The 18,282-nt window shown below is 38.3% G+C and overlaps 1 protein-coding gene across 6 annotated transcripts in view; it reads left to right on the top strand.

Annotated features, from left to right (window-relative positions):
- Positions 1–18,282, top strand: part of MYLK (myosin light chain kinase) — a 224,632-nt gene that overhangs the window by 151,500 nt on the left and 54,850 nt on the right. For all 6 annotated transcript variants that reach the window (XM_052792708.1, XM_052792704.1, XM_052792705.1 and 3 more), the window contains 2 exons: positions 7,879–7,995; positions 11,037–11,123. In XM_052792708.1, coding sequence (XP_052648668.1) covers positions 7,879–7,995; positions 11,037–11,123 — 204 coding nt within the window. The remainder of the gene's footprint in view (positions 1–7,878; positions 7,996–11,036; positions 11,124–18,282) is intronic.

The raw sequence follows: 18,282 nt of genomic DNA, 5'->3' as shown, positions 1-18,282 counted from the left end.
AAGGAACCAAGGGAGGAGAAGGAATAATTAGAGCTACAGACTAGAATTGAGAAATAACAACTTCAGGATGAGTATCAGTACAATAGAGAAACTGTATGGAATAGCATCACAGAATGTGTTTGGAGCAGCTTTAAACAGAGAGCGCAACAATAAAACTGGATGCAGTACTCAGCAGCCCGATGCCAAAATCCTAGATTCCCCCTTTTGCACCAAACACTGAAAAGGCATCTTCGTCACACCCACAGGTGTCGTGTCCTTCAGCAGCAGTGCCTTTGTCCAACCTTGGAGCAGCATTTAATGGGCTCTGGAGATAATCCCCTAGAGTCATCCTCAGCTGAAAGAAGGTTGAGTCTGTGGGGAAGGAGCAGAATTCAGAGCAAATGGACCTAGCTCACATTAATGGGCTTAGATCTTGCAAAGCCATTTTTTATTTCTGCAGCATGACCTTGCTCCTCTTGTGTTCAGCAACAAAATCCACTGTGAAAGTGGATAGACTTGGTCTATTCTTACCTATTTCACCAACTGGTTTTGGGCTGCCGTGATGTTTGGTGGTGACCACTGGTTCTCACCTATCAAAAATTTTCCAGAGGTATCTCACAGAAGAATAACTTACTTGTTCTTAGTGAGTTGGACACTGGAAAATCCTCTATCTAGAGTGAGACATGTCTATCTGCTTCTTATCATACAAGTCCCTCTTAGTTAGTATGGGCCACTGGCCCACAAGCTGTTCAATAAGTAAGTAACACATGAACCTGCAGAATGCCATGTATTTGTCATTTGGAAATTAAATTAACCCTCTCTGTCATTACCAGAAAGCAAAAAGAAATAGCGGTTTGCTGATCTCCCGGTGCTAAACATGTTGTGAAGATAAATACCTAAGATCTGGTTTCAGGACCATGCCAACCTGAGAAAACAGGTGGCATATTTGCCCAGGAAGGGCAGACTTAAAAGTATACTTGTATGTAACAAGTTCACAGGATAGACAAACTAACTAGTCTCTTTATGTAGTCACTCACTGAAGGTAACTTTCCTTGGCATATTTGTCCCAGCTGATAGTAACACCCTTTACCTGTTAGAAACAGCTCTATTCACACGTCTCCTCTGTGTTTGAAGAGGCTAAACACTACATTGCCTGTCCAAGGCAGTTTAGCCATTAGTATGCAAGAGAAGGGGGGACGTTAGGCCCACTTCTGTACCATCGGAGAAGCCCAAGTTCAAACACCAGGATCAGAATAATCACTGATTGGTAAGGTCTCTGGCAAAGGAAAAAATAAATCCTGCTCCAAAAAAGACCTTCATCTTCAGGCATATTTATGCTGTATATGTGCTGTATTCTAATACTTAATCTAGGGCTTGCAACATATTCTACTATTCCATGGTTAGGTTTACGTTAGCAGTTAGAAATCAGAATCCGGGCAGCATTATACTGAATGTCACAATCACAACATATCTAAGATCAATCTCATTCCTTCCATTTTACATGTCAACTATTACTGTTTTGTTTCCCTTTGGAATCATGAACACCAATACTTGTTTCTCCATTTCTTTTAATAATTCCCCAAATAGTATTCTGTCAGGTGATTGGCATGTGTGATTTGTTGCTTAAAGTATCATTTTTATGATAAAGTGAGCTCTTACATCATTTTTCTTTTACAAACATGTCTGACCTGGTAGGAGTTTATTAATGGTTTGACTTTACATTTTTCTTCTTTTAAATACTTGTTACATTCCTGGGATAGATATTAATGGGGTTTTTGCCTGTGAAATCTCAAAATAAATGGTAACTGTAACAAACAAACAAAAGAGCGTACTCATAAATTAGAGCATTATGCATTTATACGGGCAGGTTAGATGGTGTATGGTTAAGAGGCAGTTGATTTTAATATAAGAGAGTTCTTCATTTGAAATTATGGGAAGCTTTTTGTTTGGAAAAAAGTATTTAAGAAGGCTCTAGCAGGCATTACAGTGGAGTTAGACGTATAAGGACTGAGTAGAACAAGCTTCCTCACACGGTGAACACTTTAGAGCAGGAACCATTTTGTTTTACATTTGTATAATACTTGGCACAGCACTGCCCTGTGCTAGTGTCCTGCTATGTGACTCACTCTTGGATAGAAAATCCAGATAGAAAATTTTTGCATGGTTACAAAAGTTGTTCTAGAAGACGACACTGAAAGGGATTTGGAAGCTGGCATCCTTACTAGACTGGAGCCTTGAGATGCACAGTGAATATAAGTCAAAACTGGCAAACTTGCCATTTTTTAAATCAGCTTGCTGTGCTTTTTTTGGCTAGATTTAGTACCATGTGACTACATAGATTGAAGAGGAACTACTTAATATAGCCTCAGGTAGCAGTGATGGTGTAGCTTAGAAAATGCCCAGAGTTTGTATTGCTTTTTGTAAGACAGCTTTTTTTTCTTCCTAAGTTTCTTGGCAACATAAAGAGTTGGTAATCTTGTTAGCAATAATGCCTTAACAACTTTCTTGTGACTTAACGTAACTCCTAAATCTTCCTGTCAGCTGTGCAAGTCTGTGTCTGTCAGTCTAACTAGGATTTGCCATGACTTTTTTTATTTCTTTTTCAATTAACTTGGAGCAAGAGTTTGGTGTGTAATGAACACAATTCTGTGTATTGCTGAAAGTAGATGGATTCTGCAGCTTAAAAAAGCTTCTTCAGAAAGTTTAAGGCTAGGGAGATCATCTGAGCATCAGTTCTGACACAACTCCATGTTTGTCACATGGCCATAAAATTTCCCTCTGTACTGCCATTTTTGTCTGAATCTTCCTTTTCCAGAAATGCATGCAGTGTAGGTTTAAATATAGCGAAAGAGAGACCTTTGCTATAATCACTGGTAGTTTATTGCAATGTCTAATTATTCATATAAGTGTTTTGTTTTTAAATCAAGAAACAAGGCAATGTTTTATTTCTAATTTGAATTTATCTGGTTTCTTCTTCCATACACTTGTTTCCTTTCTCCGCTAAGCTAAAGAGCCCATTTGTACTTGACAGAGTAGCTTTGACTGTAATCAAGATACCAATCTCTCCCTCTTCTTTTCTAAACTTGACAAGTCAAGCCATTACTAACTTTCTCTCCATAATGCATTTTATCCAGCCCTTGGAGGCTTGGGGTTGTTTTGTTTTGTTTTTCTTTTTAATACCTCCTCTTCGGTTGCTATTTGTTGGTTTATTATCCTATTTAGAAAATAGGCAGCAGAACCATATGTCGGTATCAGCATCAGGGAGATGGAGGTCACCTTCCTATTGCTGTGCTTACTGGAGGTCATTGGTCCTCTTTCTACCTCACAACAGTGGAGCTCATGTTTGTTACTTCTATATTAAACCTTTAAACCTTCTGAAAATAGAGCATCCCTTGCTGTCCATGGATGCTTGTCATTTCACTATCTTAAGCCCCATTTTCTTTGAGTGAGTAAGACTCAGCTTAACAAGTAAATGAGATTGTTTATGAGGACTGCCCTGTTTTCTCTCTCTGTCTTTTCCCTTTCCAACATTCTTTCTATCATCTGTAAGTTTATCAACATTAATTTACGACTACTTTTACATCACAGATTAAAATACTGAATAAATTTGTTCCTAGTCTGATCACAGAGAAAATCCACCAGAAACATACCAAGTGATGATTTCCTATTGTCAGCTTCTTCATGAGATCTTTATTTTGGCAGCTCTAACTCTTCCTAAATGAATGTCATTAATATAGTAATATAGCATTAATTACCAGAAGAATAATGTGACATAACACAAATATTTCAGTAAAGACTAAAAAAATTAATTTTACACAGATACATTTGCCAGTTAAATGTGTAATCTCATGAATAATGAAAGTAGGTTTCTTACATGGTTTTCCTTAAAACTCTATCAATTAGTAATAATTAAATTTGACATTTTTTCTTCTCTGAAACTCATGTGAGTTTTTTCACTACTTTGCCTGTTGTCATTGTAACTGTAGTCAATATTTTCCAGGTGAACCCGCTTGCCATTTTTAAACATGACTGTGACACTAGCACATATTTGTGCTTTCCCAGACAATTTGTGATTTATTAGAAAATTAACACTATGGGCCAATGAGTTCCTTAACAAATTTGTTATGGCTCCTAGGCACAATTTCTCATGGCCTAGTATTTATTGATATTGCCTAAATACTCCATAGTACTTCTTTATCCCATGGAATACAAATGAGAAAGACATAAACTTCAGTCTGCATCATGGATAGGAGTCAGGAGGTTGGCCAGCTAGATGCCAGTGTGGGGAATTAGACTCAGGAGCTTTTTTTTGTTGGTTTGTGTATTTGTTTTATATCTGATGTTGATCTTCTGTGGACTTTCATGGAAAGAATGCAGAAACCTAGAGATATTTTAAACTGGCTTGCACTATTTTTGAGTAAGTCAGAAAATCCTTTAATAGCTCAAAATGCAAGGGAAAGGCTTTGTGTATCTAAACCAGAGCTTCCAGTAAACTGTCAGCTTCTGTGGCTGTTAAGGTCTTTTCTAGAGCTGCACCAGTTCCAATGTCTAAGTGGAAGATCCCAGTATTCATGCTTACTCCAGTGTGCATTTTGTGACAGTGTTTTAAAGACTGTCCGTGGGCTGGTTCCTAAAAAAATAGTAGAGGGATGGGGGGACAAAATGGATAGCAAACTCTTTTAGTTGACTGGGATTAGGGAGGTACCAGGATTCAGAATACCCAACTGGAGTAACCAGTCTGGGCTTTCTTGCAGTTATGAGAAAATAAGCTTTTTTCAGGTCATGAAGGGGTTTTGCAGAGGAAATACCAAATACTTCGTTGAAAGACATTTGGCCTTCTAGCCCCGGGAATTGACTGTAGCTCTAGATCACAGAACATAAGCCTGTTGGGGAGTTTCCTGTCCTTATGAAATCTCATCAAGTTTTGCGTGTTTGGAGGGGTTTTCTTCTGGTTTTCTAAGAAAATGAGGTTTCTACAGCCATGTGCTTTCTCAGCCTCCCCTTATACTCCTGACCCAGCCTGGCTAATACTTTTTTGAACCATTGGCCAATTTCATGCAAAGTCCTAGTAGTCCACAGTTTCATGAAAACTAGTGGCTAAATAAAAGAGCATGACCCAAATTATCTCATTTCCCCTTCAGTCCTCCACTGAGGGCAGAATACCACCATTGCGATCTGGTGGTAGCAACAACCCCAGCAATCCCCATGTACTTTGTATGTGCTATTCCAGTGTAGCTGCTGGGGAGTATGAAGAAGTGGAGGGAAACAGGATACAGATTATTGCTGCAAGGTGGTGGAAGTCAGGAGAAAAAGGATGCAGCCCTTGAAAAAACACATTTCCTTCATCCTCCTTCTCACAAAATAATTTCATTAAAATTCAACACATATAAATATTCTTTTGGAAGGAGTAAGACTGACATTATTTCATGAGGACTCTGCTAGATTCTAAAAACAAACATTCAGAGCACTGAATGTACATGGCAAGTCAAGGATCATCATGAGAAAACCCTAGGATTTGCTGCTAGATTTTAGTATAACTGTGGGGAATGACTTATTGTTAGGGTGGGGTGTTCTGTTTGTATATGCTGCATAAGGAAGTGTTTCTCATAAGTTGTTAACTTACATTGCTGCAGTTATGCTGTATGGACAACACTGCAACAGTATGAGTGGTGAGGAATGACCGTATGTCACATTAGTCTTTAATGAGCTGAGGAAGGGCTTTTGAGCAGGTAGAAAACTCCAGCAGAAACTAAAGTAAATGCTGCTTTGTTCCAGTCCCTTAATGATCCAGTTATCCTTACAAGCCAGACTCCTTCCCTGCAGTAAGGTGGCCAGAGATCTCCTCCATATGTATGTGTCTTTGTTCTGTAGTTTATGTTCTTTTGCAATAGTATTTTTAGGTTCTAATGTGTGATCTTTTCTCATCATGTTACATAGATTTATACAAATTCTTAGACTGGAAGTTATCTTTGGCTTGCTCTCCAATTGTCTCTTTAAACAGTAGAGACATGTGAATTTATATTTGCTAGATGCCTGCAAGAATAATTCTCTAGTGTCCCTCCTCCATTTGGAATGGAAATGCAGCTCGTGACATTTTTGGCTCAGCCTGACTCATGGAGGAAAGTTGCCTCAGGGAAGGCACGTCGCTTTTCTTTTCACCCTGTGGTTGGCTGAGCACAGCACATGCGAGTCAGGGGTCAGTGGTCCTCTTCTGAGATAGTTTTTGCATCGTTTCTCAGGGGGAAAATAGTCATTATTTGGAGCTTCTTGATTTTGTAGAGGATGATGAGGAGGGAAAAATTCATTTTCTTCTAAGCCTTGCATGTGTCTGGCAAACGAAATTTGTTGGGAACCATTTGAATGTTTTTTATAAGATTCGTCTTGAATAATAACATCCATTTTTACAATGAGGGAAAATCTGAATGCCAAAATCATAACTGCCATGTCAGAACTGAGGTCTAGTCTCCAGGGAGAGCCAGTAAACTCCCAAAGTTCTTCTGATAGAGGAGTGTTCTTTTCAAGGACCTTTTGAGGTCGTTTTCCAGGACCAGTGTCACCTGCACCTGTGCCATCTCCCACATCACAAAGGATATATTTGATGGGGAGCCTGGGATCAGGCACTGTAGAAGGCAGAAGGCAGCCTCCAGTTAACATAGAGACAAAGGTGGCAAATAGCAAGAGATGCTGGGAAATTTCCTTACATCTCAGGACACAGGGGAAATGTCTAAACAAGATCATCTATCCAATCTTGCTGTTAATTGGGAGAGACTGTGAGAAAGGTAAGTGGAGGAAGGGGGGAAGGTATTACTGTGGCTGAAACAGGTGGAGGGTGGAGGCATTCTGGACAAGCTAACAGCAATAGGTGGAAGTGCACAATGTCTCGGGCTGTGTTTAGGGGACAGGCCAGGCTTTCCAGTGAGGAAGGAGAAAGCAAGCCCACACTTCACCCTCACTTAATGAGGGATATTTGGAAGGGGAAAGTCTGGAGTGTTTTAATTGGGGTTCTCCCTGGGGAGCAAAGTACTTTGTTGTTCCAAGCAATGCAGGTGAACATAAGGGACTGGGTAAGCAACAGTTCTCCTTCCTCATACCCCAACTACTGGGAACAGCTTCTGTTTTGGTTCACAGAGTTTTACATTTTAAGAGGAAATGTATTTCCCTTGGGTCATACCAAGCTTCCCTTGGTAACTACAGAGCTTATGTCGCATCCTGTTTCTGCAAATCCAATGAAGTAAAATTTTGCTTTTTTTGTTTGAAAAGAAATGGATTTGCTGCAGTGACAAATTTGATTTGCCACTGATATATTGGACTTTCTAATGGATGTTTTACAATACCAGACACTCGTTCTTTAAGTAATTCAAGCAAAAAGAAAAAGTGTCTCAGTGCCATTTTTAAACTTGTGCACTAAGCTAAAGTTCTACTTTCACACGTGGATGCTCATAGGAGTGACACAGATAAGGCTGAATCAAAATATTGCAGATGGCCGCTTGACAGAAGCCCTCTCATTTGCAGTCCTACACTACTAGCACTTTTGGGAAAAGATCATCTGAGTGAGGACTTCTCGTCCCTGCTATGAGACAAAGAACAGCAGCAGAGATTCTGCTCTGTGTCTTCTCTACCCTCATCCATTAACAGATTTAGGGCTGCAGGGACAGCTTCGAGTATCCTAGGGAACAGCAGTAAGATCAATTTATCTATCAATGTGTTTTTATTTTATTTAGCATTAATAAGGTTCCAATTTGGATGTTGAATTTTTAAGGACAAAACATCTTTTTCTAGCAGTGAAGATCACCTGTAGTAAAGGATTGGATCATTTGATGCATTCTGTTCCTAAATAGTACTAAGTTTTTTATGAACTGCAATATAACAACCATTTGATCTCTCTTTCCTTTGTATTAGGGACACTGTGTTCACTTACCATTGAGAAGACCATGCCTGAAGATGGGGGCGAATACAAATGCATAGCTGAGAATGCAGCAGGAAAAGCTGAATGTGCTTGCAAAGTGCTGGTAGAAGGTAAGTTCTTTGCTGGATATGGGAAAACCCTTCCTTAGAACTTCCTCCTTCCCCCCTTCATTTCCCAATAGCAGCCTTTATGAACCACAAACACAGAAAAGAACTCTGCTCCCTTCCCTTCCGCACTTTTTGGTCAATAAGTAATTCAGTGTCTACCATAAAGGAGCATGAGCAGAGAGACAGTACAGAGCCAAGGGCTCTGGCTGCTTTGTGGAATAATCTATGTTGTCCTGCTGCCCACTGTATTTCTACAAGGTTTTTAGAGCAGTAAGTTGAAACCATGAAGATTTGCTTCAGAGCTGTATGCATTATTTAAGAGCACATAAGAATTCAGTATGTGAGCCTTGGTACCAGTCTGCCTCAGGACAATGTATGGCACATTTCTCAGTCTAGAACTTTTCAATTCTTTGCATTCACTGACGTGGGGTCATTTGGTTTTTCTAGTGGAAGTGAGCAAAAATAAAAAAATTGGCAGCTCAACCACCCTTGTATGCCATAGTCTTAGAACATGTACAGTTTGCTGACTGAGGTACCCGTTTTCAGCTTCAGTCGTGCTGACGACACTGTACTTTTGCCAAGTAGTCTTGTCCTTGGGCAAATATTTTGTCATGAGGTTGAGAGTACAGAGTTTTAAAACTGCCATGGACTTTAAGTTACTTAAGGGACTTTAAGTAACCAAATATGCTTCTTATCAGCTCACCTTCTGGTGAGCTCATCCTTGAATACTGTGATATTTTCCATTGTGACTAAAAAGAACACAAAACCAGACAACAAGCCCGATAACATAGTTCTTGGCTACTAAGCCTTCACAACTGTGTTACAGATGTGGTATTTGGGGCAGGAGGTCTAGAAAAGAAAACTATTATTTGTTTTCCTAATATAGGAAGGAAAGGTACCACAAGGTAAGAATATGATCCTGTAACTCCATCAGTAAAGGTTAGTCTTTATGTAGCTGGAAAAGGAATTAATTATACATATAATTACAGTTAATTATATTGGTTCCTGCAATGACACCTTCTGTGATACCATGGTCACAACATAGTCTGGCTTAGATGTTTGATAAGCTATTGTTTATATTTCTGTAATTTAAAGTAATAAATTTTACCAGCGCTGAAGTTCAAAGAAGACTATCAAGAAGAGGCTTTAAGCAAAATCTAGTACCCTGTAACACCTTAACTACCACAGATGCAGAATGTTAAAGGATCAGATCATCAAGTGCTTAGCACACAGTAGTTCTCCAGAGCTGCCCTAATATCTTTTAAATGTCTCAGTGACCTATGTGTTTTTTCCTTTGACTTTGTCTTCTGATCTCCTTCAAGTAGTTGTTTTTCTTCCTGAAGCCTCCCTTAGCATATTTCCCACTTCCAATTTCCTGCTGGGCAATGGATATGCTAGGAGGCTGGAGGTAGGCTTTGGCTTGCAAAGTCTTGATAATGGGAGGCTGTCAGCTCATGACATATTCATTGCATGATGACATGAATGGCGTTACATCAGCTGTCTGGCTCACCCTAGTAGCGGCACCCATGGCGTTAGGAGCTCACTGCCCACCTAATGTTGGACACCAGAATGACCACATTCCTTACCTTGATACTGGCTGCCTCATCTGTCTTTTCCATTCCCTACTGGCGTGCTGCTTTGTACGGGTGAGTAGAGGTTTTTGAGGAATGGCACCACAGCAAACTCCAGCTATTTAGGAGAGACGCCATTTGATATCTCATGTCTGTGACTGGCAGAGGGGATGACTGTTATTTTAAAATTAGAATTCTGATGTAAAACAACAATTAAAATTGCTCCCTTCGACTCAGTCTGCTGGCAGCATCCCAGATGCTGATTTTCAGACTCAACAAGTAACCATTCATTAACCATATCATTATATTCCTTTTGGCCCCATGGACTCAAATCAGACTGGAGGAATGTTTGACTTCAGTTGTCAAATTAGCTCAGGGACAAATCTGTAGAATCTGAGTGTCTGAACTAGATCTAGCACAGCCTTCTGCTCTGAATTGTTTACTAGGAGATTCTGTCTTCCCCTGATAACTTTTTAGGAAATGTAGAGAGACAAACTTTCATGCTCTGGCACCTAGAAGTAGGTGACAGAAATAGGTGGTTCCATAACATTTATGTTATCTTTTCTCTGGTAACTAAATTTCAAACAGCTATCTCATGCACAAATCCTCTGAACGCTAAATATTTGAAAGCTATAAATTGATACAGCTATTGCTGAAATCATAATCCAGATTTGGGATCTTTCTTCCAAAGATAAATGTCAGGATCAAACAATCTAACAAGTGGAGCTCGTTAGGATTTGCATTATATGACATTCTCGACCTAGGATAACCTTGCTGAAGAAAGGTTGAACCTCCTAGTTATATGTGTCTATGTCATATCAGATATGCATGGAAGAGAGCTTGTATTGACTCAGCTGTCGGTGCAGCCTGCAGTGCTGAGTAGTTGCTGGATCTGAGCTGTACAATCTTGAGAATAATGAAATCCATCAAATTTGAGTTATGTGGTGTCCCCTTTGCCATTTTTATTTAGGAATGTACCAATGTGTAGTAGTTTCTTGGAAAGATTTAAACATACAGAGGAAATGTTGCTTTTCAAAATGTGTTCATCTATATAGATCACATAGACAATGGAATAGAAGAATGACAAGGCAAGGCATTCTTTTGGATGAAATGATGCTTCAAATGTGCCTTTGTTTCCCTCTTTCATGCACTGCTAAAGCAGCTTTGTGCATGTTGTACTTTGTTCTATTCAGTTAAAATAGACCTATCAGCTTAGAAGGTGCCTCTTGTCTAGTTGCTTTCTCAGGTTCTCAGTGCAGCTGCTTTCATAGAGGGCTTCTCCCTCTCTGCTCCCTCTTCTAGAATGTGAAATTCTCCAGCAAGTCTGTGCAGAAAATCATTCTTAAAACTCAAAAGGACAGCAGTTTCCTTTAACTTTGCAGAAAGATCCAAAACAAACTGATGTTAATAGGCAGCTTTTTCATTATTGATTTTTAAATAGGATTTGTATTGTACTATTTGTTTTGATTGCAGATGCCTCATCCACAAAGACCTCAAAGCCTACTGAGAAGAAGACCAAGAAGACTAAGACCACACTTCCCCCTGTGCTGCCAACAGAGAGTAAGTGACAGTGATTTTGATTACTTCCTTTTCAGTGAAAACAAAAGAGTGCTTTGGGATTCTGTGGTCGCTCCCTTCTGTTTGCAGGCATAGTATCAGAAGCTTGTGCTGTTTCTTTAACCTTTGCACACAAGTCATGTGAAATGATTTTTTGCCTTGTGGGGATTAGAAGTGCTGAAACTGTGAGTTCAGACCTAGCCCACTCTATTCTCAGTTTTCCATAATGGTGCAATAAACTTATGACACAGATTTATTTTTGGCTGCCTCTCAAAGAGCACAGAAATTCTCTAGTAGTTTGCTTCAAGTCGTGTTGTAGACAATGTACTGTCTTAACATTGGTAGGCAAGGTATCTTGACTGAAATGTCCTGTAGCATAATTTGTCCTTTTCCTCACCATCAGGAGTTGTTTGGTGAATTTTACATTCTTTGTTTTAAGCTCAAATGCTTTACTTGCTTTTAATGCTTTCTGAAATAACAAATCAGCTATAAATGCCCATGTTTGCTACTCTGCATACATGCATTTTATTAAAAGGACACTTTAAATGGTAAAGGCAGCACAATAATGTCAGTTTAGAAATTCCTAGTACCACTACTACTTTTGAAATTAAGTGTCCATGGAATACAAATATCTCTTAATATATCTGAAAGTTGTCTATCTAAGATGTCCACAATGTGACTTCCTAAATAAGGTGTAAAGACATGGTTCTAATGGAAACATGAAATATTTTATCTAGTGCGCGGTCTCTCTCTCTCTCAAAAAAAGAAATAAACTATAATCTGATTTTCCCGCATGGAACATTTTTAGCTTGTTTCAGCAGGACTCAGTGCGGTTTTGTACTGATTGATGATCACAGGTAATAATTGTGCTTCTGGAATTGTTGACTTACATAAAGCTATGCCCTGGGCTGCGGCTGTTTCCAAGTTGCTGGCTGAGCATATAACTTTCCCTCCAGCCAATCATTTGGGGGTGTGGCAAGGGTCACACCAATACGCTCCACCTCTGCACCTGAGCTTCAAATGCTGTAAATAATAGCAATTGAGAACAATCATTTTGTTCTTGAACACCAATAGAAAAGAAAGTTTTAAAGCCATTTAAAGCTCCACAGGATAGTGTTTTGAATAGTGTTTTCTATGCACACAAATGCATACATTTCCTCTGATCCTCCCAGTAGTATTATCCATTGAAACTTTCCCAGGAGAAAGTATGAGTTGGGAACTAAGTCTAAATATGCAGATATATGACCTGATCCACATCCTGCTGAAATCACTGCTTGTCTTGCTGTTGATTTTAGTGGAAATTGGATATAGGTAGCAAAGCAGAAGCTAGCAACTCTGGCTTCAGAAATGATGGGGAAAGAAGTTTGAAATAATGGTGAATGGTTTTCTTAAGGTTGTTCCATGGCATATTATATGAGTGTTTAAAGTTCTTGAACTTCTCATAAGCTCTTTTTTCAAAATACCTTTAAAACATCTTTCCTGTTGCACTGAAAACATCAAGGTGGCCAGAGAGAATGTTAGGAAGCTGGGCTTTGGAAGAGCTTTTGGAAAACTTTGGAAAAATACATATTTAATTTTAAAAAGATTTGGCTGCAGAGGTTCCACAGGTGGTTTTTAACATCTCAGCCTCAGTCTCTGAGGACTGTGGGTATTTGTCTGCCTGAAATGAGTCTTATATTTGTACATTTGTCAGGGGCAAAACATACAAAACTGATCCAGTAGACTTTACAGTTTCAATTTAAACTGAAATCCCTTTCAGATGTAGAGATTTTAAAGTTCCTTATCTGAAAAAGAATGAGCTTAACAAGTCAGATATTTGTGCATCTTTACTTTATTTCTCTTGAAAAGAAGGTTAATAAAGAATGACTGTGAATTAAGATGTGCCAGTCTAATAAGGAGATAAATTTTCAATCTCTTCTACACTTTGTTACCACATCAACTCTCCAACAGTCCTAATGGCAAGTAGAGTGTAAGGAATGGTATTGAAGAAATAGAGAACAAAAATTCCTAATAATCCCACTAAATAAATTCTGATTTTTGAATAGTGAATTCAGTATATACTGCATGGGGTACAGAAGCTATATGCCCTCTGTAATTTTTAGAAATACTTCTCAGGGGAAAAAAAAAAATCCGTATTTTCCATTTTCTGTAAGAAAGTGCAAGTCAAATTTCATGGTTATCAGCTATATCAACCTTTTCTCCCTTCAAATAAATTACAAGTGATCCTTGTTTTTTGCCCTAATAGAAACCTTCAGGAAAGTAATTAACTTTTAGTTCCTGAAAGCACAGATCAATACATTTCTTTCTGTGAGAAAGAATGAATGTTGTCAGTATGTTAATCTGTAGAATTTGTCTCACTGTGAGAATAGTTGCTGACCCAGGTCATTTGACGGCTCATTCTGACAACGTTATTTTATTACTGGAAGCTTGGTTTTGTAAGCTAGAGAAATCTAATAGTAAGTAAAATTTGGGGCATTACCTCTTTTGAAATGCAATACATACTAGACTCTGGTTTAGAATAAGCAGTTATTCTCAGAAAAACATCTATGAAGGCAGCTTTGTAGCATTCAATGTTTTACAGTATCTCTTAATGGATGCTTGCAGTGTTAATGTGCAGAAAGATTGCTCCCATGTTAGCAAATTAGGAAAATTAAGATGTATTTGGTTTTGCTTACAATTAACATTCTATCACCAGAATTTAGTAATAATTATGTCTCTGCAGAATGCAACTCTAATGATAAATAGAATAAATAATAATGTTTCTGAAAATAACAAACAGATCCAGCTTTGAATCTGAGTGAAATCAATTCTGAGAGAGAATGGAGGAAGGACACTTCTTTTTTTAATGTTGGAATTGGTTCATTCCTCACTGACTGTACTGACTTAGGCTTTGTCACTTGAGTCTTTGCTAGGTGGATGTGAAATGCTACTGAGTTAGAATAATAAAGTGTTATGTTTATTCTGCGCAGATATAAAAGACTAGAAGAGGCAGTGGAAAATTGGAACCTTTCATTATTTATTATACTGCATACTCCATGCTATGCCAGAACAATCAGTGGATAATATAAGGGTCTTCTAGTTTGACATAACCCTGCAGCAGAAGTACTAAGCTAAAAATTCTCACCACTTGAGCATTTCTCTAGGGAGCTTTGAAAGTATCTGCTGTATAGGGATTTGGGCACCCAACTCCCATTGAAATTAGAAGTTACTTCAAATTAGGGCTAAAGGGAATTGCTTATTTCAATTACCAAGGCCACCTGCAAAATCTTCAATGCCTATTAAATGAATGGTTTTGTCCCAAGAGACTGTGAAAAAATCAAAGTGCTGCTTGAGATTTTTAAGAGTAAATCATGATTTGAAGGTTTATAAATAAATATTCTCTTTTTCAAAAAATCTGTTACTACTCCACACTTCCTAATATTTTGTCCTCCTTAATGTGTCTTAAGCTGAGGATCAAAATAGCAGTAAATCATAGCTGAAGTAATTAGCCCAAGATCAGGCACATTCATTTGGAGGTCTAGAACTGAACTTTCTTGATCCTCAGTCTTGTGATTAGTTTGCATGTGATATCCAAAATACTATAGATTTTTTAAACTGACATCCCCAAAATTTACAGAAAACATGAGTTTTCCAAAAGGACTTTTTTTCCAAAGTTTTTTTTCAAGATTTGCTGAGGAAAAAGGCATATTACAACAGTTAGATGCTATTTTTTAAACTTCACCAGGGCCGAGCTGTGCAACATAACTTCATTGTAGTGGGAAGAAACTGTATCCCAATCATTGCTACTGAGGAAAGAATTGGCTTTAATGCTTTAGAAAATAACCCTCCTAAATCTAAGCATTGGATTAAAGTGTTTGGAAGGAAATGCTCACTGGTTTTTGTAGGGCTAATTCACAGCACTACTTCCAGTAAATACTAAGAAATGGCAATTATCACCTGTCATAATCAGTGGTATGAAAACCTAAGAGGACATCCCGGATTCCTCATCTGACTAACACTTGTTAAACTCGCTGTTCTCATATCCAAATGACATACATTGAAGGGATGAGCCAGCACGGAGTTTGATTGCACAAATAGAAGTTCTTCTGCTCAGTTAAAAATAAAGTTACATCAAAGAAAAGAACTTCCTCCACACACCTTCAAGTAAAGGAGCCCAAAATACGTTATTTAGCAGTGCTTGGTATCTTGCTGATATATTTTTTTTATATCTGCTACTATGTAAAATGCTTGATTTCATGTCAAACACGTTTTGGTTAAGTAACAATGCATTCTCTTCCTGATAGTTGTTAATAAAATGTCACCACTAGCACTGGCTAGATCAAATCCTGTGGAAGGCTGTACTGTTGTCTTCCCAGACCTGATTTCTCAACATTTTTGGTACCTGAATGCAAGGCTGAGCAGTGGCATCTCTGGAACTGTGTGTCATAAAAGTAAATATGTCAGACACGACTCCTTATCATGTTCCATAGTGGGGGGGATTCTGAACATTTTAATTACCATGGAAAAATGATGAGTCAGTGACCAAGTGATTAGCACACAGTTCTGTTACTTACTCTTTGATAAAGAATCTTGTCAGAGAATCTAAGTCTGCAAGCACCATTTTAAGAAAATGCCATTAAAACATTAAATTTGATGTGTCCAGTTTAGATAATATATAACTAAATCAGTAAACACCTGAAGATTTTGTTGCTTTCCATTCTACCAATATAATATGAAACACAGCACAGATGAATATAAAATGTTTCAAAATCTTCATTTCATGTCAGATTGTTTTGTCCTCAGTATAAAACCTGCCCCTTTCTAAGGGAAGAACTCAGTTACTAAGGAAGTAACTGATCAGGTCAGAGATGTTCTTTTAATTGCAGAAATAAGAGCACTGTGTAGCAGCTGTGATCTGGTGACTGTGCTGCTGCTGTCCTCTTTGGTCCCTGGGATAGTCTGAGATGCTTTTGAGGGTCAATGAAGCTATTCAAACCAGTTCTCTCAGTCCCATTCATTTCCGAGGTCCACGCTGCTTTACTCCTGGCTGTTGCAAGAAAAACCAAGACATTTTCTGTGCAGTGAGTGCAAGTACTTAGTGTGTTGGAACAATATGAATTACATTGCCAGGGAAGCCTCTGACCACTTTTTCAAGGAAAGAAATTAATCTTATTTTCTAAGGGAAGCTGAAAATTCTTCTTTTAGTCTATGTAAATAAAATTGCCATCAGCTATTTTCAAGACCTAGATACGATTTCTCTGAAACTCTGAATAATGAAAGGTGCTGACTTCATTCCTCAGCATTGGGGTCCAAGGGTGAATAACTGTGGCACAAGGCCTAACAACCAAGCTGAAGTAAAAAGGCAATGTGAGATTTAACTTAATGACTCTTAAGGTTGGTTGCCTTCACAGATGAAAAGAAAATTCAGTTACTATACGTATAAAGAGAGCAATGGAGAAACAGTAATTTGTTGTGTAAAACACTTCTCCTTAATGCCCAGTTCAGCACTGTTTAGCTAATGCTGGGTATGCATTTTGAATCTCTGCCAAGTTACTTTACAGCTCACACCATACTGACATTTTCTGAGTTAATGTTGGCACAGAACAGTATTTTCCATGTGGTTTTCATACAGTTCATCCTACATTGCTGTATGTTGACAGAAGAAGACAGAGATGTTTATTGACTGTCCCATGCAGAGAAAAATGAGTTCAGTTTTTGCAATGTGGCCTTGAACTGAAGAGGTGCCATGCATCATTAATACCCAGTTAAGTCATCGACTAGAAATTGCAGATCTGAGACATGTAATAGAAGCATTGACCAAAGTTTCTTCTCTATAAAACATGGACCTAAATCCATTGGCTTAATTAATGTGTAAAAGTACATAACACCTAGCTTTTCCCACTGAAATCATTTGGAGCTCCTATAATGTCTCTCGCAGGACATGGGAAATATGAAAACTAAATCTATATTTAAGATACCAACATTGTTGTCTTGCTCCCACCAGAGCTTTTAGTGGAACTCACATGACCTGGCTTGTTTGTAAGCTCTGTTTGGTACTGGATTACTTCTGCACTGCTCAGATTTGCTTTAACTGCAGAAATTGCTCAAGCACTGGGCTGCTAAAATGCTACAGGATTGTTTCTTCCTTCAGCCAAGCTGTTTTCAAATAGTGAGTTACTTTCAGTGTATTATATTGCATTATTGAAGCTCTGAGTGTGCTAGTATATGCTGGCTCTCTCTTGACTGGAATGCAGGAATGAGTATTTCCTGGATTTTTATTTTTATTTTGAGAAGGAGGAGGCTGGATTTTTTTCAATTAGAGGACAATTTCTGCATGACTTAGAAACTAAATATGGGATGTCGCAACAAAATGACAGTTGTTTTTAATGAAAAAAAAAAGCTATTAAAAACTGTTCTGAAACATGCAAACGCAAATAACTGACTTGTATGGCATTTAGTTTTCTAATTTCTGCTTGTCATCAAATTTAAGCCAGAGTTGCTTTCTATTTTATTGTGTTTAGATAATAAACAGTTATTTGGAAACAGTATGAGGAATTTGCTCTTTGAGAAGCAATGAAGTGAAACTGTTTAAGCTTTCAAACCTTGATGAAGTTTTCAGGCTACTGATGTTAGTGCATTGTGACTGTCATTTTTCTTGGTAGCAATTAGCATAGGTTCATGAATGTATGAATAAATTGGTAAGTAATGATGTGTTGTCTTTTTCTACTACAATTGTAGCCATCATCCTTCTCCTATTTCATCTCGTCTGTGCTAAGTAATACCTGTAATAAGTTTTTGCACCATCAGTGAAGTCTGTGACAGAAGCAAGGATAGAACTGAATAATTCATTGCCTTGACCACAAGGCCAAGTGTTTTATTTTTTCTGTACTTCTAGGTCTCAGTCACTCCATGCTTTCTAGCACAGCAGTGAGTAGTGAAGCTTTACAGACAACAGTCACCTTTGATTCAGACCCTGATACCTATCCCCAGAAGGGTCTGAAGGAGGTTACACTATGATTCATTTACATGTGGGAGAGAGAGACCTCATAAAGTCCCATCCCACACCTCTGAAGCATTCAAGTGAGATGGGGAAGAAGGAGCAGAGACTTGAATCTGGGTTTTCCATCTGCTGTATAAATATTCTTGTTACCACAATATCTAACACGTTGCAGACATGACTTCT

The sequence above is a fragment of the Harpia harpyja genome, chromosome 7, assembly GCF_026419915.1.
Source record: "Harpia harpyja isolate bHarHar1 chromosome 7, bHarHar1 primary haplotype, whole genome shotgun sequence".
In the NCBI taxonomy this organism is placed as follows: domain Eukaryota; kingdom Metazoa; phylum Chordata; class Aves; order Accipitriformes; family Accipitridae; genus Harpia; species Harpia harpyja.
The sequence above is the reverse complement of the archived record's forward strand: the minus strand, read 5'-3'. Positions and strand labels throughout refer to the sequence as shown.